Source organism: Anguilla rostrata, chromosome 1, assembly GCF_018555375.3.
Source record: "Anguilla rostrata isolate EN2019 chromosome 1, ASM1855537v3, whole genome shotgun sequence".
Classification (NCBI taxonomy): Eukaryota; Metazoa; Chordata; class Actinopteri; order Anguilliformes; family Anguillidae; genus Anguilla; species Anguilla rostrata.
The window spans coordinates 18,205,462-18,226,787 of NC_057933.1; the positions used below are offsets into that span (position 1 = coordinate 18,205,462).

General features: G+C 38.9%; 2 protein-coding genes across 3 annotated transcripts; one reads left to right on the forward strand and one right to left on the reverse strand.

The window, feature by feature from the left end:
- Window positions 1-89: 89 nt before the first annotated feature.
- On the forward strand, window positions 90-3,369 carry gpx2 (glutathione peroxidase 2). Its single transcript, XM_064327104.1, has 2 exons — window positions 90-2,053; window positions 2,580-3,369. The coding sequence occupies exons 1-2, from the start codon at window positions 1,832-1,834 to the stop codon at window positions 2,931-2,933; spliced, it is 576 nt and encodes a 191-aa protein (XP_064183174.1). The 5' UTR covers window positions 90-1,831; the 3' UTR covers window positions 2,934-3,369.
- Window positions 3,370-11,407: 8,038 nt separating this feature from the next.
- Window positions 11,408-14,742, reverse strand: LOC135241758 (protein kinase C delta type-like). 2 transcript variants are annotated; one of them, XM_064312424.1, is made up of 7 exons: window positions 14,451-14,742; window positions 14,064-14,155; window positions 13,691-13,753; window positions 13,257-13,395; window positions 12,606-12,794; window positions 12,091-12,219; window positions 11,408-11,626 (listed from the first exon to the last, which is right to left on the reverse strand). In XM_064312424.1, the coding sequence occupies exons 1-7, from the start codon at window positions 14,619-14,621 to the stop codon at window positions 11,474-11,476; spliced, it is 936 nt and encodes a 311-aa protein (XP_064168494.1). In that variant the 5' UTR covers window positions 14,622-14,742; the 3' UTR covers window positions 11,408-11,473. The 2 variants fall into 2 exon arrangements, with proteins under 2 accessions (XP_064168494.1, XP_064168503.1); XM_064312433.1 differs by having other exon boundaries at window positions 14,064-14,558.
- Window positions 14,743-21,326: the final 6,584 nt, after the last annotated feature.

The window sequence follows — 21,326 nt, forward strand, 5'->3', positions numbered from 1 at the left end:
AATGTGAGAATGGCTATTGAACCTGTGAACTAAAAGAAGACATACTTGTTTGTCTCATCAGAGTAACTCAGTGGCTGCCTGCCCTTTTAATCTCTGGCACATAAAGTAATTAAGCAGTTTTAGGAGGTTTTAAGATGTTGCACAGCTGAACATGCCATAAGGAATCTGTGTGAGATGGAATGCAAAGAAACACTGGCAGTCATTCGAAACTGCATTATATCGTACACTGGTAATCAATACATTTCTGTACCTAAAGGATTTCCATTACTACTCTATTTAATTTTAGCAGTTGGTTTATAGCGACTACATTCAAAGCATTACTGTAAATACAGTGTGTAGCCACTCAGAGACTGAATACCATTTCAAATTTTGAAGGATTTCCCTTGTATTTACTCTTCAGGTCCTTTGTTTTTTAATGACAGCTACTAGAAGTTGAAACTCTACTAGAAGAAGGACACAGAGAAATGGATAAAAACAAGACTAACCTTTATGAGAACTTATGTGCAACATTAAAAACATTCCTTTCATTCAGCTTGTCTTTCTGAAGGGCAGTATTCACTGAAGACCCAATGAAGAAAAAAATGGGGCCTTAGCTTGGACCCAGTATGTAAGATAAAACAGTCATGCATTTTTAATCACCAGCTGAGAAACGCAGGTAATGAGTAGATACATTTTTCATGGCCCAGAAACTTATATGTGTCATAGAATTACCACAGTGCCTCTGCTGCCTGTATCACTGTGGCCCAACTTTCTATGCCCAGATCACTGTATCCTGTATGAACAGATGATAGAGCAGGGTTGTTCCTGAAAGAAAAAACATATTCACTGCTGCACACATTACTCTGCATGCTGGTACTCACGACAGAGGCTTTCACTCCATTCATCTTGATTATTTTTATTCATTAGTTGAACAACCAGCCAACCTCTAGTAAGAGATTAAATAATACTGCATGAATGCCTTCTCCAGCATTTTATGCTATACATTTGTGATGCATATAATCCAGATCATGGTTATCGTTCTTAGATACGCTACAATACCAAAGAGTTTGCTTATCAACCAAATGCAAGTGGATGTTTGGGGCTCTAGTCCTGTGCCCTCTCGACTCTGGAACTTCCAAGAGAAATTATTATTTTTACATTTACCATTATTAAACCAATAAGCATTATTTTGTTCATAACTGTAGGTCTGTTTTTGTATGTTTTTGGAAATATGTTAAATGGGAAAAAATGGCAAAACTAAAAAGAGTACCCAGCTCATAAATTGACCACATTAAATTGAAGCTATTTTCTGGTTCGCCACAAATCTATCAAAAACCCAATGAGATGAAATGTTAAAGACATTGTTCCGTTCTCTGACTATGGAAATTGCTGAATGGCAATTGATGCACTGGCCTTTTGGACCCTGGAATACCTGTTTGTTATATAGGCCTATAGCCTACTGTATATTCAGTCAGAGTGTATGTTTACTCGCGATTCTCTGTTTCACAACTGGTCAGTTTTAATTAATACAATACTGCTGCAGGGTGGTTAAACTATTTTCAGTCCATGTTGTCCATGGTTGATCAGTTATATCAAGAACAGATCGAGAACACATGACATTCCTAACCATTTGGATTTGCAAACTGAAATTGAAATAGGAGTAGGCCTTATTGCCATCGTCAAAGTATCAGTAACTGGCATGTATCGGCTTTCTGCTAGGTCATTTGACACGCAACACGGTTGCTTTATATCCTAAGTCAGGTGAGTGTTAGCCGTATGCCTACCTGTGCAGTTAAGGACAGACACATCCACCGATACATGCACTCCTCAGAGGTCAGGACACGTGCACAGTATGGCCTTCGTAGCAAAGACCTTCTACGATCTCCGTGCGACGACGCTGGAGGGAGAGTCCGTGGATTTTAATATATACAGAGGACGGGTGGTATTGATAGAGAATGTGGCCTCACTTTGAGGGACAACCACGAGGGACTACAGTCAGCTCAACCAGCTACAGGAAAAATATCCCCATCGATTGGTTGTCCTCGGTTTCCCCTGCAATCAGTTCGGCTACCAGGTCAGTATGGCGCTTTACCAAATGGGGCTTGTTCTGCGATTCAGCTGACTGGCTACTGAATGCATATTTAGATTATCATAGACCCAGTCTTTACGAGAATGTAAAAATGTAAAGCTCTATAGATTCTCTGGTTTGGTGCATCGGGATTATTTTTACGATTAAAAGAATTTAAAGAAACGCAAAAAAAGAGAGAAAAATAGCAGTTTTGTTGTGTCACACAACTGGCCGCATTCGGTTCTGTGGTCGCAACAAGCTACTCAGTTTAAGTTTAACTATTTAATTATAAGGACTATATGGAATCAAAGATGCGTGTTAATAGTCTACTAGAGAAAGTCATGTACGATCTGAAATTGAGACCCCTGTTCTCAAGTGAAAAAACCTGCACTGATATCTTGGCTGGGTTACAAAATTATGAATTGGACAATAGATTTCAAATGGCCTGACAAGCCGGGCATTTTTTAAAATCACTTCGGAGATGAATCTGTAGCCCTGCTATTTCTTCACATCTTAACTTTTTTTTTAACAGGAAAATTGTTCCAATGGAGAAATCCTGAAATCTCTGAAATACGTGCGCCCAGGAGAAGGGTTCCAGCCTATCTTCACCATGTTCGAAAAATGCGATGTGAACGGAGAGAACACACACCCAGTTTTCACCTACTTGAAAGATAAACTACCATATCCCTACGACGACCCGACCACTCTCATTCAAGATCCTAAATTCCTTGTCTGGAGCCCTATCAACCGGAACGACATCTCCTGGAATTTTGAAAAGTTTCTCATTGCGCCAGAGGGGGAACCTTTCAAACGGTACAGCAAAAAATTTCTAACTATTGACATTGAGCCCGATATCCAACGACTGCTGAAGCTAACTAAAACCTAAATTTGCTGAGAGAAGAAATATATTACTTTTTTCGTCAGTCACACAGAAGACAGGTGATTTGATGTTCCGAGGTTGAATTGTGGCATTTTCCATATACGTTTGAGTTTTACTAAATGAAGGTAATATTCTAAACCAGTAAGTGGAATAATACCCGAGGTCTTGTAAATATTCAATAGGTGTGGATCATGCTATTTCTGTATCATGTGTATTATCCCGTTAATTAAAAATGAATAAACCAAATACTGCTTTTTGATGCTGGAAGGACAAACCCTTAGACAAATATTAGTTCTGGCCTGTTTCTCCTTCTGCAGAATTACACTTGCTAAATGATGCAGACTTGATAACCGCTATTGTAACAAAGTTATCCTTTGCTGCCATTTATCACTGTCATAAAAAATAAAAAAAATGTTTTCAGCCGTATGGTCAGCATACAAAATATAGTCTTTTGGTATCTGTACTAGTAACTGTTATGTTTTGTCATGGTATACATCTTGTACTGAGTCATGAGCCCTATTTATTTTGTCAAGCGGACTGCACCTCTGGATAGTGTTTCCCCGTCTGTGTGTCATATGTGTCCAGCAGGTGGAGACACTTACACAATTTATAAATCCAAGTGACTCCTTCCTCTGCTAACATACTCCACAATGCCAGTAGTAAAGGTGGGCTACTGTGTGCGCTCAAGTCGGTTTACCGTGTTAGTAACAGTAAAGTGAAAAGTACTCAACCACTGGTGGGTGATTTCTGTTTAAATCAAACCCTTGCTACAGTCAATTATTTGTTCAAAAATGTTTATAACCCCCTATTTCAAGCTCACAATACCCATCATGTCCCTTAACCAACAGTTTATAATGATGTCAAGTGTCAGATGATTTCTTGTGTTGATATCCACTCTTTGACCAGCACATCAAGAAAAAACCCATGGAAACTATACGTCTAGGTTGGCTAGACCATTTTTGGGTTTATTTTTGGTGTTGCTAGGAAGGGTGTGGTCATTGGTGAAAGTTACCGCCTGAGAAAATCAGATTCAATATTTCGAGTAGATATCTTTGTACCAAGATATCTGTCGCATGCTTTCAGTTGGATCTGAGTATTGCTGCACAGCCTTGTTTGTTAAATTAAGAGTTTAACAAAATCAGATGGTTTTGGCCATCTTGTCATCTTTTTTAATATTCCCTACTGGCTGTGGCTCATATTCATATCAGCTGTGGCAGAATGAAAAATAGAATGAACTGCTACATTTTTCTTGGCGCCAAACAATTTAGTACTGTTTGAAAGTAATTTCCATTGAAGTCTTGCTGGAGACTGTGAGTCACAGAGGAGCAGTATTAACAAGTTTTAAGTATAAAGAATCATAGGTGCTGATCAAGTGACATCATCACAGTCAAGATATTTTTCCCAAGATTCTTTGCAGGATTTGGGCTGCTGACTGCAGCCTCAATGGGGAGTTAAACAGTCAGAGTTAATATGAGGAGATAGAGGGAGCGTGAGATATTTTGCTGGCCTCATGCTGTCGCCGTCTGCCTGAGATATGAGCAAAATGAAATACCTTCTGTCTGCCTGGATTTTCCTCTGCTTGGAAAAAACATTCTGTGTGAGTCTGTCATTAACTGGAAGTGGGAGACAGCATAGAAGACAGCGCACGCTTTCCATAAGAGCAGTTGATTAGTACATTAGGGCGTATTCCACTGTGTTGGTGTAGAAGGCAATTATTTACACCCAAAGGTATTTGTAAAGTAAGAGAAGTATGATGAAAAACCTGGAAAATCTAAAGAAAATATGCTGCAGCAGTTCTAAATAAAAAAATAGACAAGAATGGAGAAAGATCATGACAACTACTTTCAAATGCCTCCAATCACATTTAGAACTTGAGAAAGTTCTGAATTAATCAGGCATCTTTTATCACCACTGCCATCACGGCATCCCAGAAGCTGGAATCTACAATTTCGGAATGGGGGAAATGTGGTACTGAAAAGAATGCTGAAGTAATTTGTATAATCTATTTTACACTAATTCTCTGATGTTCTTTTGACTCTGAAAAGACAACAGAGCGTACCGTTGATTTAATGAGAGCCCAAATGGGTTGCTTTGCTGTGATCTGCATGTGACGGATGTGTAAGAAGGCTAAATGAGATGCTCTAAAAATTATTATGTCTCTTCCCACTTGATGCAATGTCATTCTTCACTCCTGCTTCTTCACAATGCTGTCACACTTGAGTGAGTGCTGCGTCTTCATTCAGCAGGTAAGCAGGGAGCATTTGTAATATGAGCCTTTGCAGAGTTTCAACATACATGGATTCAATTAATGGTATGGTACTTGAAGTGTACTAAAATGATCATCAGTTCTGCCACACTGCCTGACTTTAGTTTGCGTATAGTAGCAGCTCTTTATCTCATAAACACTGAAAAGAAGCAGACCATTAAGCTGTGAGTGTTTGGTATGGCTGAATGAATTTATGCAACATCCAAATACTGTTAATGTGACAGATAAGTGTAACACAACAGATTTTAGGTATTAATGCAATATCTATTGCAGAAATAAATACGGCCAATAAATAACCATTTTCCATGGCATAGAAGGTGTGGAACATGTATGTGGTAATCTTATATCACAGAGGAAGGTGGTATTATCTTTGTTTGGAATGTAAAATACAAATGGGCGAGGAAAGGGCAATCTGCGGTTAATTTCAGCACTCTCTTTTCACCCATGAGGAAATGTATGTGACTATTAGCCAGGATATTGTCTTTTGTCAGGGCTTTGATTGCAAAGTACTCTCCACGTCCTTTCAATTCTGCCAGCATGACCTGAACAAAGGGAGGACAAATAGAAGAGAAGCAAAGATGGAAAACGAGAGGGGGAAAATGGGTAAAAGTTTATATTGAGTGCATTAAGAATAAATATACCCTGCAGCCTTTTAATCCAGGGTATATGTATTCTGTTCAGCCATTTCTTCCAGGCTAAACTCCTGGTCCCAGTGGATCTGGATTAAAATAGCATCCAACCAAATTGGTCTTCTGGTACATTCAGGTCATACAGAATATGAGATAGTTCCACCTCTGTTTGGATCCAGGTTGCTTTTTGAATGTTAGAGCTGCTCACCCTCAGGTTTCATCGGCTCATTCTATCAGGCTAAACTGCCACTGAGCAACCAACTCCTGTAGGTCCCTTTGGACCTGAATGGAAGTTTCTTCCAGGTCATGTTGAATCTTTTCAACTGGTACTTCCAAGTCATGCTGAATATGGGACTCCAGTTTGTCCAGATCAATTCGGATCCAGGCTGCTGTTTCATTGAGGCCACGTTGAATCCAGACCACTGTGTCATCTAGGTCACGCTGGATCCAAGCTCCTGCTTCATCCAGCTCAGACTGGATCCTGGCAGCTGTTTCATCAAGGTCACGTCTGATCCAGGTTGCTGTTGCATCAAGGTCACTTTGGATATGCTCATACTTTCCATTAGGCTTTGGTAGGATCTTCATAGATTTTCCTGCCGGGCTATGCTGCCTTTCGACAACTAAGTCCTCCAGATCCCTTTGGATCTTGGCTGAAATTTCCTCCAGGTCACGCTGAACCATTTTCAAGCTACTCTCAATAGAGGGCTCCATTTTTTCCAGGTCAGTTTGTATCCAGGTTGCTGTTTCTTCCAGGTCATGTGGGATCCAGTCTGCCACTTCATCAAGGTCATGTTGTATCTGGGATGTCAGCATCTCCAGATCAGCATTGCGTTGCACATCTTTGTAAACAAGGTGAGGTTGTATGCCCCTCTTTTCTTGATCATGGTGAACAATCGCCCCCATTTTTCCAACCTGCAGGTTGTATAATCAAAAGTGGATGATGACACATGTACAGTACAGGCCAAAATTAGTAGTTCACCTGTGGTTTTTTGTTTTTATTTTTTTAAACCTTAGGTAGACAAGACTTTAGTTAATGTGCATTTATTGATTAACAAACCAAAGTATACTTTTTCCAGTTTCTACCTGCAATAACTACAGTGAAATGGTAACTATGATTTGCTGGTCTTAAAAAGATATGCATCTGCCTTTTCCCAATCTTTTTGGTTCAGCGTTGATGGTGCTTGGCCCACTTTTTCTTTTTGTTAAAATCACATAGCAAGGGCTTTTTCACAGATACACATCCCTTTACACTAGCAGATCAGGGTTGCCGGTTCACTGTAATCAGGGGAACTGGTTTCTCTCTAGATGCATTGAGTTCTTCCTGTAGTTGTGGTACCATTTTACAATTATATCTTTTGCTAGACATAAGACTTTCATATTAATATTTCATAATGTTATCCAATATTTTCTGGGACTTGTTGCCCAGTTCTGGTGAAACACAAAACACTTTTAACTGAACCAAATTTAAACCATGTTCGTGAAAACAACTTAAATGTTTAGTTTTTCAAGATTAAGGGCTGCTCCTCAGTTAATTTAACAAAACTTCACAAAAAAAACCCTACTGAGATACTTTTATCAATTTATTGGCTTTAGAAGCAAAGGGACTGAAACAACATTTCAGATTTCTCATTACCAAATTAGCCAAATAAACTACACATCCAAACATTTGTACCTGAATGGAAATTTCTTCCAGGTTACGTTGAATCTTGTCTACTGGTACTTTTTCCAGGTCAAGTTGGATCCAGGCCGCTGTTTCATTGAGGTTATGTTGGATCCAGGCCATCATTTCATCTTGGTCTTGCTGGATCCAAGCTGCTGCTTTATCAGAGTGAATCCCGGCAGCTGTTTCATCAAGGTCATGCTGAATCCAGGTTGCTAGTTCATCAAGGTCACCTTGGATCTGTTCATCCCTTCCATCCAGCTTAGGTAGAATCTTTATAGATTTTTCTTCCGGGCTGTGCTGCCTTTCGGCAATTAAGTCCTCCAGGTCCCTTTGGATCTTGGTTGAAATTTCCTCCAGGTCACACTGAACCTTGTAGTCTGGAATTTTCAAGCCACCCTGAATAGAGGGCTCCATTTTTTCCAGGTCAGTTTGTATCCAGGTTGCTGTTTCTTCAAGGTCATATGGGATCCAGTCAGCCACTTTATCGAGGTCATGTTGTATCTGTGATGTCAGCATCTCCAGATCAGCATTGCGTCGTACATGATTCCTGTGCATTCTGTGAGGTTTCTTTTTCGGCAGACAGCCTAGACCCTTAAGGTAGGTATGCAATAATAAAGCATTAGCACTTTAGTTTGTAAATATTACCACTTAACTAATTCAACAGGTGGAAACCTACAGGACTAACTCAGCTGCTGAAATGAGGTGGAAAAGAAGAAGCTGCATTGAAGTTTATGGCTTTAGGAAAAAATCATAATATCTATTCTCGTTACCTACTCTCGTGTTTACTACCAGTACTAGGCTGCTTTCTGACTAATTTAATGCAGCAATAATCCTATTTGCCCCCATTGGGAAATTTTGCCTGCTTGTCTTTTTATTTTGTTTTGTTAATGGATATTTTTGGTGTGGAAGTGGATGCACTTTTTTATGCATGCTTTTATTCTGGTAGTGGAAATCAAATCAGCGTTAAACTAAATACAGTGCATGGGCTTGATTTTTAAACAGATTTTTCTGCGGTCCTCACAAACACATAATCAAAAGTGGATGACGACACGTACAGTACAGTCAAAAAATATTAGGCCACATGTGTTTTTGTTTTTTGAACCTTTGCTAGAGAAGTATCTAGTTAATATATGTGCATTTATTGAATAACAAACTAAAGTATACTTTTTTCCAGTTTCTACCTACAATAACATTTTGATGGTCTTAAAAGGATATTCATCTGCCTTTTCCCAATCTTTTTGGCCCAGCATTGATGGTGCTTGGCCCGCTTCTTCTTGTTAAAAACACATAGCAAGGGCTTTTTTTCGCAGATACGCATCCTTTTAGACCACCAGATCTTTTTGTTTGTTGGCGTATTCAAAATACACCTTTTCCCAAGTTTAATAAATATTTGTTTCAATTTTATATTTATTTATATTATATTTATTTACTTTCATAATAATATTTTGTTATCCAATATTTTCTGAGATTTGTTGCCCCGTTCCAGTGAAACAACACTTGTTGCAAAGTAACTGAACCAAATTTAAGCCATGTTTGTGAAAACACACTTAAAAAATCATTATATCGGCTTTAGAAGCAAAGGGACTGAAACAACATTTCAGATTTATTATTACAAAATTAGCCAAAAAAAAACTACACATCCAAACATTCTTAAATCCTAACAATCCCATAAATATAAATTCACTTACCAGCAATTGTCTGGGAAAATTCATCGTAATTATACAATTAAACAACTCAAAATCGCACCGTGTAAAGTCTCAGGTGAAGCACTATGAAGTCCTGATACATAGCCTTGAGTATGTATCTTTAAATAAACAGGTAGGTGCAATGTTTAGTGATGTCACAATATCAGCAACATAATGTCAAAGTTCCGAACACATGTGATGTCATACGAGCTTTTGGACTTGGTTACATTTAGTTAATATGTGAAATTACAGTCTTTGTCTGTACTCATTTGTACCTGAACATCTAGACGTCTAGCGTCATGGAATTTCCATTGCGACGAAGACCAAGGGAAACCGTTCCATTTACTTCAGTGGGTAAAATCTATTTTGAAAAAAATAATCCGTTTGTTGTTAAGTAAACATTACATTTATTCAGGATATTAAGCGAGCATGTTGACAATCTTTTGGGAGGGTACAGTAAGTGGCGATGTTAAGTGTCACATAAATGAGTTGGCTTTCGAAATACCTGTAGGCGAACATGCTGTACGCAGAACGTGAATCGGCAGTGGCTTCAATATCGACAATGTTGAAGTTGGCTCCAAAGTCGCGGCTCCCTTCTCGAAATTGCCCGTCCACCGTAAATCGGTTGAGCTATGCGATTGTGGGCCTATTGCACGGTCTCTATCTTCTTTGCAAGTGATGTGCTTCGTGAAGTGAGCTATATAGCTCAAATGGAACGATGATGGGCCTACGATTTATTTAATGTAAAAAATAAAAAATTAAAAAAATTAAAAAAAAAGGTTCTAGTGGATATGCCAACATCAGAAATGATTTGGATAAAAATACCGTTTTTGCCATAATCCAACTTTATCTATAATTTCCCCCAAATTATCTATATAAACCAATACAGGAATAGAGTGCTGTGAAACAGTATTTGACCCCTTCCTGATTTCCTCTATTATTGCATGTTGTCACTGTTAAGGGGGCTCTAGGCTGGTGAACCCACGTGCAAGGCACAGAGGCTGGGAGACCGAATTAAGGTAAAGCAGAGTATTTATTAGGGTAGAGGGATGCTGTACCATTGGATGCACTACTGTCTGTCCAAGCCAGAATTTGTGCAGTTGGATGCTTCTGAGGAGGTCATGACCAGATGTCATTCCCCACTCGTAGATCTCTCTACTCGATGTTTCAGAGAACCAGGGTTATGACAGTAACCTAAAGTTTCCCTTTGCCTAATATTTCATCTTAAGATCTGAAACCATTCCGTGTTACAAGTGTGCAATAATAGAGTAAATCAGGAGGGGGATAATTGCTTTTTCACGGCAATGTATACAAAAGTGAAATGGCACTATTTTGCACCATGTTCAACTGAGAAATATTATTTGCTGTATATTTTGCAAGTAAAAAAAGCTCGTTTGGTCCGTAGTCTAATTTAGATAATAATATAAGACTTGGAACTGAATTGAATGATTAAATTTATGTGTTATTAATCATTGGCTGATTGGGCTGGTGTACGTTGAAAACCATGTGAGTTTACACTTACAGTATGACCATGGCTTCCGACTTAAAAACATGGTGTCTTGATCTGCTTGAGAAGGTTAAGTAGCTGTACTCTGAATCTTTATATTGATAATAAAATAGCCTACACAGCCAGAGTGATGAGGTACATAAAATTACATGGGCTTTTCCCCCCCAAACTTCAGATGATATACACTGCATATGTCATTATAGATATAGATATAGCAGGTTTTGAGTGTCTCATGCATTGTGGTGGTCAGATTATATTTCAGAAAGTTGTATTGGGTGTGTGTGTTTGTGTTAGGTGCGCTCACAATTTTTTGCTGGGATAGTATTATTACGGTGAGCGCTCAAAAATCTATATAATAGCTAGATATAATTACAGAAAACCACAAAAATGAAGAAAAAAAACCTATGCCTGACAAGTAGAATTTAATGTCATTTAACCTTTCAAACTAATGAAATATGTGTCCTCTTTCAAAAAATAGTATTCAGACTCAGGAACTTAGACTCAGTGCCTCAGTATTCAGACTATCAGTGCTGAGTGATACTAAAATGCTCATCAGTTCTGCCACAGTACAGTAACAGTCCATTATCTCATAAATATTGAAAATAGACAGTTTCATGGTGCAGAGTCAGACCACTGAGCTGTGAGTGTCTGGTATGGCTGAATGGATTTATGCAACTTCAGATAATGTTAATGTGACAAATAAGTGTGACGACAGATCTTAGGTATTAATTTAAGATTTATTACAAGTAAATACAGTAAATAAACAATCTAGTAGCACAAATAGCACAGAAATGATTCAATATGTGCTGCAAAACATTGGATTAATGAATGAGAAGTCTGCAAATGCAGACTGGTCCATGGGGCCCGTGTATCTGCTGTCGCCTCGGGACATCTTTGGTGTCTCATTCAGGAACTCCTTGTCAAAATAGCTGCAGTCATTGCGATTCACCTGTGATAGGCGAAAAGAGACATCTGTCAGGAACCAGAAATAGAGTGAAAGAAATTTTAGTGATGCATGGTGGGAAAACAGAAGCTCAGGACACGCTATCTGCAACAGTTTTATCCCTTTCAGGTTTTATTAGATGGAAGAGTGGTAGGTTTGCAAAGGACACACACGAGCTGATATAGAATTGCCATTTTTACTACTTGTACATTCACACTTTAGCACAGGAGTGTCCAAATCCTCATCCAAATCCTCGACTGACTTGAGACTCAGATCCTTCCTTTGTATTCTACGAGTTGACACTCTAGGGAAGTTATATATTTTTTTGTAGACTCTCCTGTACAAATATTAAAAGCGTTGCTGCTCTTAAGCACAAGTAAAGCTGTTCTCACATAAGCTTCACCTTAAAAGTGCTATCATATCTATTGCTATACGATCAGCATTTAAACCAGTGGCTAAGTGGATAGTACCAATTTAGGCTTGAATGGGGGTTCCACCTCTCTTCTTTCAAGCCTAGACCAATCTATGGACTCAAAGAAGGCGTGTTCCCTAATGTTCCCGAATGTGCCCAGCCTGCGGTTGGGGTCTTTCTCCAATAGCTGTGGGAGCAAAGCACATGGAAACATCGACATTAATCATTGCAGGTTTGGAAGATGGTCGATGACAGAATTTATACTTCAGGGTCCCACTGTGAAGCTGAATAAGATTGAAACAGACAAATTCACTCGTTTACCCTGTCAGAATCACTCCTTCACTAGCTGGCTAACAGATGTTTTTATTCACTGACACATTGACATATCTGATTGATGGAAAGATGGACGCAATGGTACAGTAAACTTGCAAAAAGACACACAGACAAAGACACTCAGGTATGGGAGGTTGGTCTGGCCTCTACCGATTTCTAACTGCAGAGTTAGATAGGGCCCACTGGTAGATAGGGCCCACATTGACTTTGAAGGACAGATGTGTTGACAAACATACAGACCTTTTCCATAATGTCCTTTGACTCCTGGTTGATCCAGGTGGGATATTGAGGAATGTCCATGCAGACAGACGTGTAGAGCTCCTCTTTATCAGCTCCATGAAAGGGACTCACACCACTCAACATTTCAAAAAGCAGGACGCCAAATGACCACCAGTCCACAGGGGAAAAGTATTGTTGTCCCTGGAATATCTGTGCATGACATGGATACATTTAGGGACTGTGTCATTGACATCATCATCTTATTTTTAAACAGACACATTCAACCTGAACATTTTCATGGTCTGCTCAATGGGATCCTCTTGATAGCAGAGAAGCCCAAAAATGAACAAAAATCTAAAATAAACCTTTTCATGTACTGTTGCACATTGCATTGAAAATACACACATGCTCAAAAACACTGCAATTCATACAGTTCAGAGACATACAAATGATATAGCTAAATCTTGTTCAGTCAAAGGTTTCATACAATGACAAATTCAAACCTCTGTAGTCTGAGAAATAGAGGGTTCTCCCAAGGTGAAGAACTGACTGACAGATATGCTGTTTTTCAGGCATGCAAGGGAAAATACTCCATTTACTCAGTCTGTTTTTTACCGCGCTTCCTTCTGCACGGCACTCTCAGCCCCCATTCTCCACCACCTGGTCCCATACCTCTGGTGCAACATAATGCTCCGACCCACAGAAGCTTTTGGTACGATCATTGCCAAACATGTTGTCTTTGCTTAGCCCAAAGTCCACAATTTTGATATGCCCATCTCGATCCAACATGACATTTTCCAGTTTCAGATCTCTGAGGGAAGAGCAAAGTAAGAGAAACAGATATAAGAATTTTGGATTTCATTGACAATCATTGAATACATTTACAACGATGACAAATGCTCATTATAAAGCTAGAAGGGAAATTTTCATAGATATGACACGGAAATTAAATAAACACACTGAGACTCTGAAACAAAATGTAACTTAGAGACTTCCTGAGTTGCTAACATCACCACAGTGAAACATATCTTATCCTTGACACCTTTCCAGACCTGAGCTTGAGTAAAATGGTACTTCTTGCAGGTGAAGGAACAAAAGTATCTTACCGGTATATGACTCCATTTCTGTGGAGAAATTGAAGCCCACATGTCATCTCTGCGGCATAAAATCTTAAGAGAGAGAGAGCAAAAAAAGGGAAAAGAGCAGTAAACTAAAGAAAAGAAAGTCAAAGGCACTTTTGAGCATCTGTCTCTGTCATTTGATCATAGAGACCTGAACAATTCATAGAGATAGGCTGGTTTCCTCTAAATAATGTGCTCACAGAAACAGAGAATAACACTATCCAAAAACCAACAGTACTAACCCCAGACCATACTTTGAACTAAATGAACTGCAGCATGGATTGGCCTAGGATGACCCTCCCTTCACCATAAACAATCTCTTGGAACAGTGGCAAGGGCAAACCTGCTTGATACTCACTGTGTGCTGACTAGGTCAAAGCGTCCCTTCTCTTCTACGTGGAAAAACAGGTCTCCCCCATTAATGTATTCCATCACAAAGAATAAGTTATCCTAAAGACACAAATAGCACTGTCATTCATGATAGGGAAATACTTCCCTGCACTTGGGGTGGCACTGTGGCCCAGACAGAATAGACAACCTGTGAAGAGGAAGGATGTTATGTGTATTTATAATGTGGAGTATAAATATGTGAGGGGAGAGCTAACTTAGTCTGAGAAATTGAATACAAGTACATAAAAGGAATGGAGATTTTCCATGGTCAAAAAGGTGTGGCACGTGCATGTGATAGTCTTCTATTTTGTATTGAGTGTTGGAGTACAACTGTTGGAGAGGGAGGTGGTATTACCTTTGTTTGGAATGTAAAATACAAATGGGCGAGGAAAGGGCAATCTGCGGTTAATTTCAGCACTCTCTTTTCAGCCATGAGGAAATGTATGTGATCATTAGCCAGGATATTGCCTTTTTTCAGGGATTTGATTGCAAAGTACTGTCCACTTTCTTTAAATTCTGCCAGCATGACCTGAACAAAGGAAGGACAGATGGAAGAGAGGATATGAGAGAAGGATAGGGGTATAAGTTTAAGCAAGTGCTTGAAGAATCATTCATTATTCCTCTGACATTTTACCTAGACAGAATCAGTAGATGATCAGGCCCTACCTTTCCAAATGAGCCCCTGCCCAACACTTTGTGCAACACAAAGTTCTCCAGGGACATGCCATTGTGGAATCTGGTGTTTTCCAACAGTTCACAGTGGAGTGTGGTGGGCTTCATTCCCAGCTCACTTGGGATCAGTGCTGGCTTTTCTTCCCACTCTATTTGGTAGCCTGCACCCTTGTCATCCAGGTTAAATTTATTCTGTTCAACTGTTTCTTCCAGGCTGAACTCCAGGTCCCTTTGGATCTGGATTAAAATTTCATCCAACTCATGTACAAACTGGTCTTCTGGCACATTGGTAATATGGGATATAGTTGTTTTCACTTTTGTTTGAATACAGGTTACTGTTTGAAGTTTATGTCGGACCTGCTTATCCTCCTCTTCCAGCTTAGGTTTGATCGGCTCAGTCTTTTCTTCCAGGCTAAGCTGCAACTGAGCAACCAACTCCTGTAGGTCCCTTTGAACCTGGATGGAAGTTTCCTCCAGGTCATGTTGAATCTTTTCAACTGGCACTTTCAGGTCATGCTGAATATGGGACTCCTGTTTTTCCAGGTCAAGTTGGATCCAGGTTGCTGCTTCATTGAGGTGACGTTGAATCCAGACCACTGTGTCATCTAGGTCACGCTGGATCCAAGCTGCTGCTTCATCCAGCTCAGACTGGATCCTGGCAGCTGTTTCATCAAGATCACGTCTGATCCAGGTTGCTGTTTCATCAAGGTCACTTTTGATATGCTCATTCTTTCCATGAAACTTAGGTAGGATCTTTTTAGCTTCACCTGCCAGGCCATGCAGCCTTTTGGCAACTAAGTCCTCCAGATCCCTTTGGATCTTGGCGGAAATTTCTTCCAGGTCACGCTGAACCTTGTAAACTGGAATTTTCAAGTCACTCTGAATAAATGGCTTCATTTTTTCCAGATCAGTTTGTATCCAGGTGGCTGTTTCTTCAAGGTCATGCGGTATCAAGTCTGCCACGGTATGTTGTATCTGGGCTGTCAGCACCTCCAGATCAGCATTGTGTCGCACATCCTTGTAAACAAGGTGAGGTTGTATGCCTCTGTTCTCTTGAACATGGTGAACAATCACCCCTGTTTTTCCGCGTCCTACCTGTAGGTTGTGTTTAATTGGGGTTCCAGAATGGTTCCTGTGTACTCTGCGAATCTTCCTTTTTGGCAGACAGCCTAGACACTTAAGGAAGATAAGCAAAAATAAAACGTTAGTGCTTTCATGTAAATATTAAGACTTAATTCAACAGGTGGAGACCTACAGGCCTCAGCTCTAGCTACTCAAATGAAGTGAAAAAGGAGAAGCTGCATGTGTATGAAGTTTATGGCTTCAGACTGGTCAACACCTTAATTATAATATCTATTCTCATTATCTATTCTCGCTTTTACTACCAATACTAGGCTGCTTTCTGGCTGTAATTTAATACTACAGTAGTCATCCTATTTAACCTCATTGTGAAATTTTGCCTGCTTGTCTTTTTATTGTTTCGTTAACGCCTATTTTTGCAGCATGCTTTTTTTCTGGAATTGGAAATCAAATCAACCTTGAACTTAATACAATGTGTTGTTGTGGGCTTGATTTTTCAAATAGCTTTTTCTGTGGTCATCATAAATGTATAATCAAAAGTAGGTGACAATGCATGTATATGACTTTCCCAGTGTTTCACTCACATAACAGTATCTTATATGCTAATGATCTTTGTGAAATAATGCTTTTTTATTATTATTATTATTATTATTATTTATTTATTTATTTTTCACAGTATTTACCTGTAATCATTGTGTATTCAGATTTTATATTTTGGTTTTTCAGCACAGGTGACTAACACTAGTGCTTTAGTGATGTCATATCTATATGCACTGGTCCGGGATTTAGCCAGGACTGGTACTATAAATTAAATTTTCCTCCTGGTCTTGATTATGAGTGTTTGTAGGGATCACTTCAAACATAGTTTATAACAAAAATGTTCCTCTTTCAACAGTAATTACACATTTATTGAGCAGATGCTGTTTTCCAGGATGACATACCTGTCATCATATGACAAAATCCATCTAGTTTATGTAGATTGAAGCAGTGAAACTTTCCTGAGCATCCAACTTTCCAGTGTAGGTCATGCTCCTGCATTATCAAAATTCCAGACTGCTATGATGTCATAATACAGCTGATTGTGATTTCACAATACTGGACTGTTCTAGTTCTATTATCTGATGTTTAAATTTAAATTTAGATATTTAGACTATTTGTTTCCAGAGCAACTTACTACTTGTAAGTGCATGAAAATGGCTACAAAAACAGTGCTAGTTAGTGTGACCAGGTATTAATAATAAGGCAACCAGCTTTTGGTTTTTCATGAACATATTTTATTATATTTAATTATCACACAATCCTGAAATAAAACTTGGTAAATACTTTTTTACAGCCTATCAATCAGAGATTTTACAAACAGCACCTTCTTGTGGTGAAAGAAGAGCAAGTGAATCTCAAATAAATGTATCTGTCTTACTTTTTTCTGTGAAATAATCAGGGTATGCCTGATTGCACTCTTTAAAAGGGTAATTGACGCCACTACAATGAGAGACTGAAACAGGATGCAGTGGCACTCAGTGATGGCTTTGGTGTTTTATAGTGTACAGTAAAGTATAATCTAATAGAAAAATTACACCCTACACCCTGAAACTACACCCTAAATCACTCTGTAGGTAACGGAAGGTCTCTTTATGAACAGAAACAAATACCGTACAATAATATCCATGTTTTTTTTATTGCGCCAGTAAACTCAAAATGCCCTTTAAAGCTGGACTTACTCTCTCACTTTCACATACATGGCTTTACATGGTCCAAGATTTAGCATCTCTTTCAGTCTCAAACTGGTTTAGCCTCCAATGATTCATGTTTTCAGTCAATGGCAATGTAGGAGACAGGACATTGATCAATACGCACCATCACAGGCCAAAGAGTGTAAATTCAGATCAGGCCAGGATTTAAAATAATCTGAGCCAGGAAAAGGTTTTTTAATTTTATTTTCATAGGTACATTCAAAATACACACTTCTCGAGTATAATCTATATATTTTTTTTCAAACTGGATTGAGATATAAAAATCAATATTCTCTGTGATTGGTTGCTTTTTATATCTCACCCCAGTTCCAGTGAAACATCACGAAGCACTTGTCGTGAACTAACAAATTTAGCAAAAGAATAACACCATTTTAAGATACTTTCATTGTATCTGCTAAAATAACCAACACATCCACACATCCTAAATCCTAGCAATCCTATAAATAGAAATCCACTTACCAGCAATCGACTGAAAGAATTCATCGTAATTATACTTAATTCAACAACTCAAAATCGCTCTATGTAATGTATCAGGTTAAGCACTATGAAGTTCTGATACATGGCCATGAGTATTTACCTTTAAATATGGGTGATGTCATAGAAGCAGTAACATGATGTTAAAAGTTCTGAACACGTGTGATGTCATAGTGCTTTTGGGCTTGATTACATTTGAATAGTTAATTTGTAGAACTACAGTCCTGACTATTTTTCTCCTGGAAGTCTAGCGTCATGGAATTTCCATAGCAACGGAAGACGAATGGGAAACCGCTCCATTGACTTCATTGGGCAAAAGCGAATTCGACAAATGAATCGAATTGTAGTTCTCCGTAAACATTACATTTTGTCAGGATGTTACATGAGTATGCCGACAATCTTTTGGGAGGGCAAGTGACAATGTTAAATGTTACTGGGGTTTCAAAATGCAAACAGATTATTCAAAAAGTGGATCGGCCATGGCTTCAATATCGATAAAACTGAAGTTGACTCCCAGTCGCAGCTCCCAACTCGAAATTTCCGGTCCACTTTAAATCGGTTGCGCTATTTTAGGCCTATCTTTAACGCTTTCACAAGGTCTTCCTTGTGCGTTTGCAAGGGCTATGATGTGGTTCTGAACTAAGCTACGGCTCAAAACGAGAAATGAAACAATGGTGGTAATACGACGAAATATTTTTTAATTTAGGCAAGTCTACGGTTCACTTGCATGCACTATGGGTTTAGGCCAACTAAAGGCTTTAGGCTTGCATGGCAACATTTATCCAAGCGTCATGCATATAATTTTTCCCGTTAAAATTGTCTCAACATTCTTTCAACTGCTCATGAAAGACCAGGTACTGAGGAATATGCCTACATCTGAATGTTTTGGATAGGAATTTCTCCCAACTTTTTTTGACACTTGTTTATGACAGACCATGTCTTGAAGTACCTCTGGGCTGAGTTGGGTGTACTATTAATTTTGCATGTTTAAATAATCCCATTACATTGGCTGGTGAATGGCTCATTTGGTTAAGGTACCGCACTTGTGCCTGGAGAAGCCTCCAGGCCTCAGACTGAATCCAGTTTGTCCCAGTTTGTGCTAACTGTGGCCAGTACCTCCATAGGGTGACTTGCAATTACCTATTGCATTGCCCAGGATATGGGAGACTAGGATAGGTTAGAGGTCCACGTTTAATTTCTCTCTAGTGACCCCCACTGGTCAAACAAGGCGCCCATAAACTGCATGCAAAGCTGTATATGTAAGCTAGTCTTCCTCCGACTTCACTCTGTGCAGGTTTGAAATGAAGTAGTAGTGACACCTCGTATTTTTGAGGAGAACCACACTGGTGTTGCTGTATGATTGAAAGGACATCAACCAGTAATGATTACACAGCCTAGTTAATTTTAGTTTAAATGTGCCGTGTTGATTGCTTCAAGAAGCTTCATTCTGTTTTCTGATTCTATAGCCTCACTTTGTTTCATATAAAAATGGTCATTCATTATTGCTACAATCCTCTAAGAAAAACTAGCATAACATAATTAATTATTTAAACTGGCCCTCAGGGTGAAAGACAGAGGGGTAGACCCTCACAAGTGACCGCTGTTTTATTGACATAAAACCACCCTTTACAAATGTATATCAGCAGTTTAAACATACGTTGTATACTGTAAACATGCCACAATACCTTTGATATGGTTTAATTGCCAATGCAATGGGCAGCAATACTGTGCTACAGAAGCACTATAACTCCTATGTACCCTGTGTGTGTGTGCGTGGATCAAATATGAGCATCTATTCATAATTTTGTATATATAATGGAAGTCAACATGAGTTGCACCACAGTGCTTTCATGACAAAAACCTACAGAAGTCCAGTTCAGGTAATTGCATGAAAGCGCTGTGTAACTGACCATTAATTACTAATTATTCACTTTAGTGGCACTGAAGGAGAACTGTCTATGTTTAATCTGTTCTCAAATTCTGTACTCCCCGGAATATATTTGTGACAAAATTTCAGAAATCCATTTAAAGAAGAATAATTCATGTATTTATGGAGAGAAAAACAACAACAATAAATCGCAATTAAAATGACAGGGCAGTATCATGCTTCCTCTTCATGAAACCAAACCAAAATGGGAGTGGGGAAGGATTTCCTACTGTACCGTAGCCCTGCTATGAAGGGTCCAGATGAGGTCAGATACAGTACCTCAGAAATGCAGTAGAGGGGGCCAAACACTATAATATAGTTTAGTCATTTTACACTTTTGGAAGCATCGGTGTCAAATGTAGAGGGAATAAGAATCGGAGAAAATGTGCATCTATAATTGCTAGCTTATGGTTACCTTTTTTTTAAGGGGGGGGGGGGGGGCAGTAGTAGCATTTTAGTTCCATATCACATAATTATGATGTACAGGCCAGTAAGTTATGCTATTAATACTCCTTGTCAAATCATTTGATTTAGCAGACATGTAAATGTAGTAGATAGGAAAATGAACATTTCCATCCACATTCGAAGAACATAATCCAAATTCTTCATTTCTCCAAAGTCATAAAAGGCACTATATGACTTATTTCATCACACCATTACAAAACTTAAACTTTTTATTTTGTTTTGAAAAAATACCCATTATGGATTTTTTAAAGAGTTCAGTTTATTCCTCTGTACTTTTGCAAGTAGAAAAATTAATGTAGACAGGTCTTTGTTTTAAAATAGGTTGTTTGATATAGGAACTAGTGGGTCTGTTCCCCAAGTACAGATAAACAAAAACCAATATGAGGGAAAATTTGACTGGAGGGTAGTCTAGACTACCTCACATTGGCCCACCTGGGGTAGAGGATGTAACAGACCATTGTGTATTTTTTTGAACACTACATCAGTTCCAGTGACTTTCTTCCTCCAACGGAGAAATAAGCTCAATTTCTCAGTTTATACCTTGATGACCAATTTCACAAAATATCATCATTCATGCAGTTCAGACAACGTGAACGTCATAGTTCGAGTAGCCTTATCGCAAGGATCCTTGAAAGACGTTTGAAAGGTTCAAATCTTAAACTGGCTGTTCGTTATTTTCCCAAATAACAGCCTATTTCCCCCTGTTTTGGAATTAGATGGTACGGCACTGATCATGGCGCTGAACATCAGTAAACACCGGTTGCACAGAGACTGTAGCTGCACAGTTGTACCGTTGTCAGGGCAACGCACGTCCCCTCACCACCTAAAATCTTCAAACTTCTCGCGAGAACTTAGGGGTGTG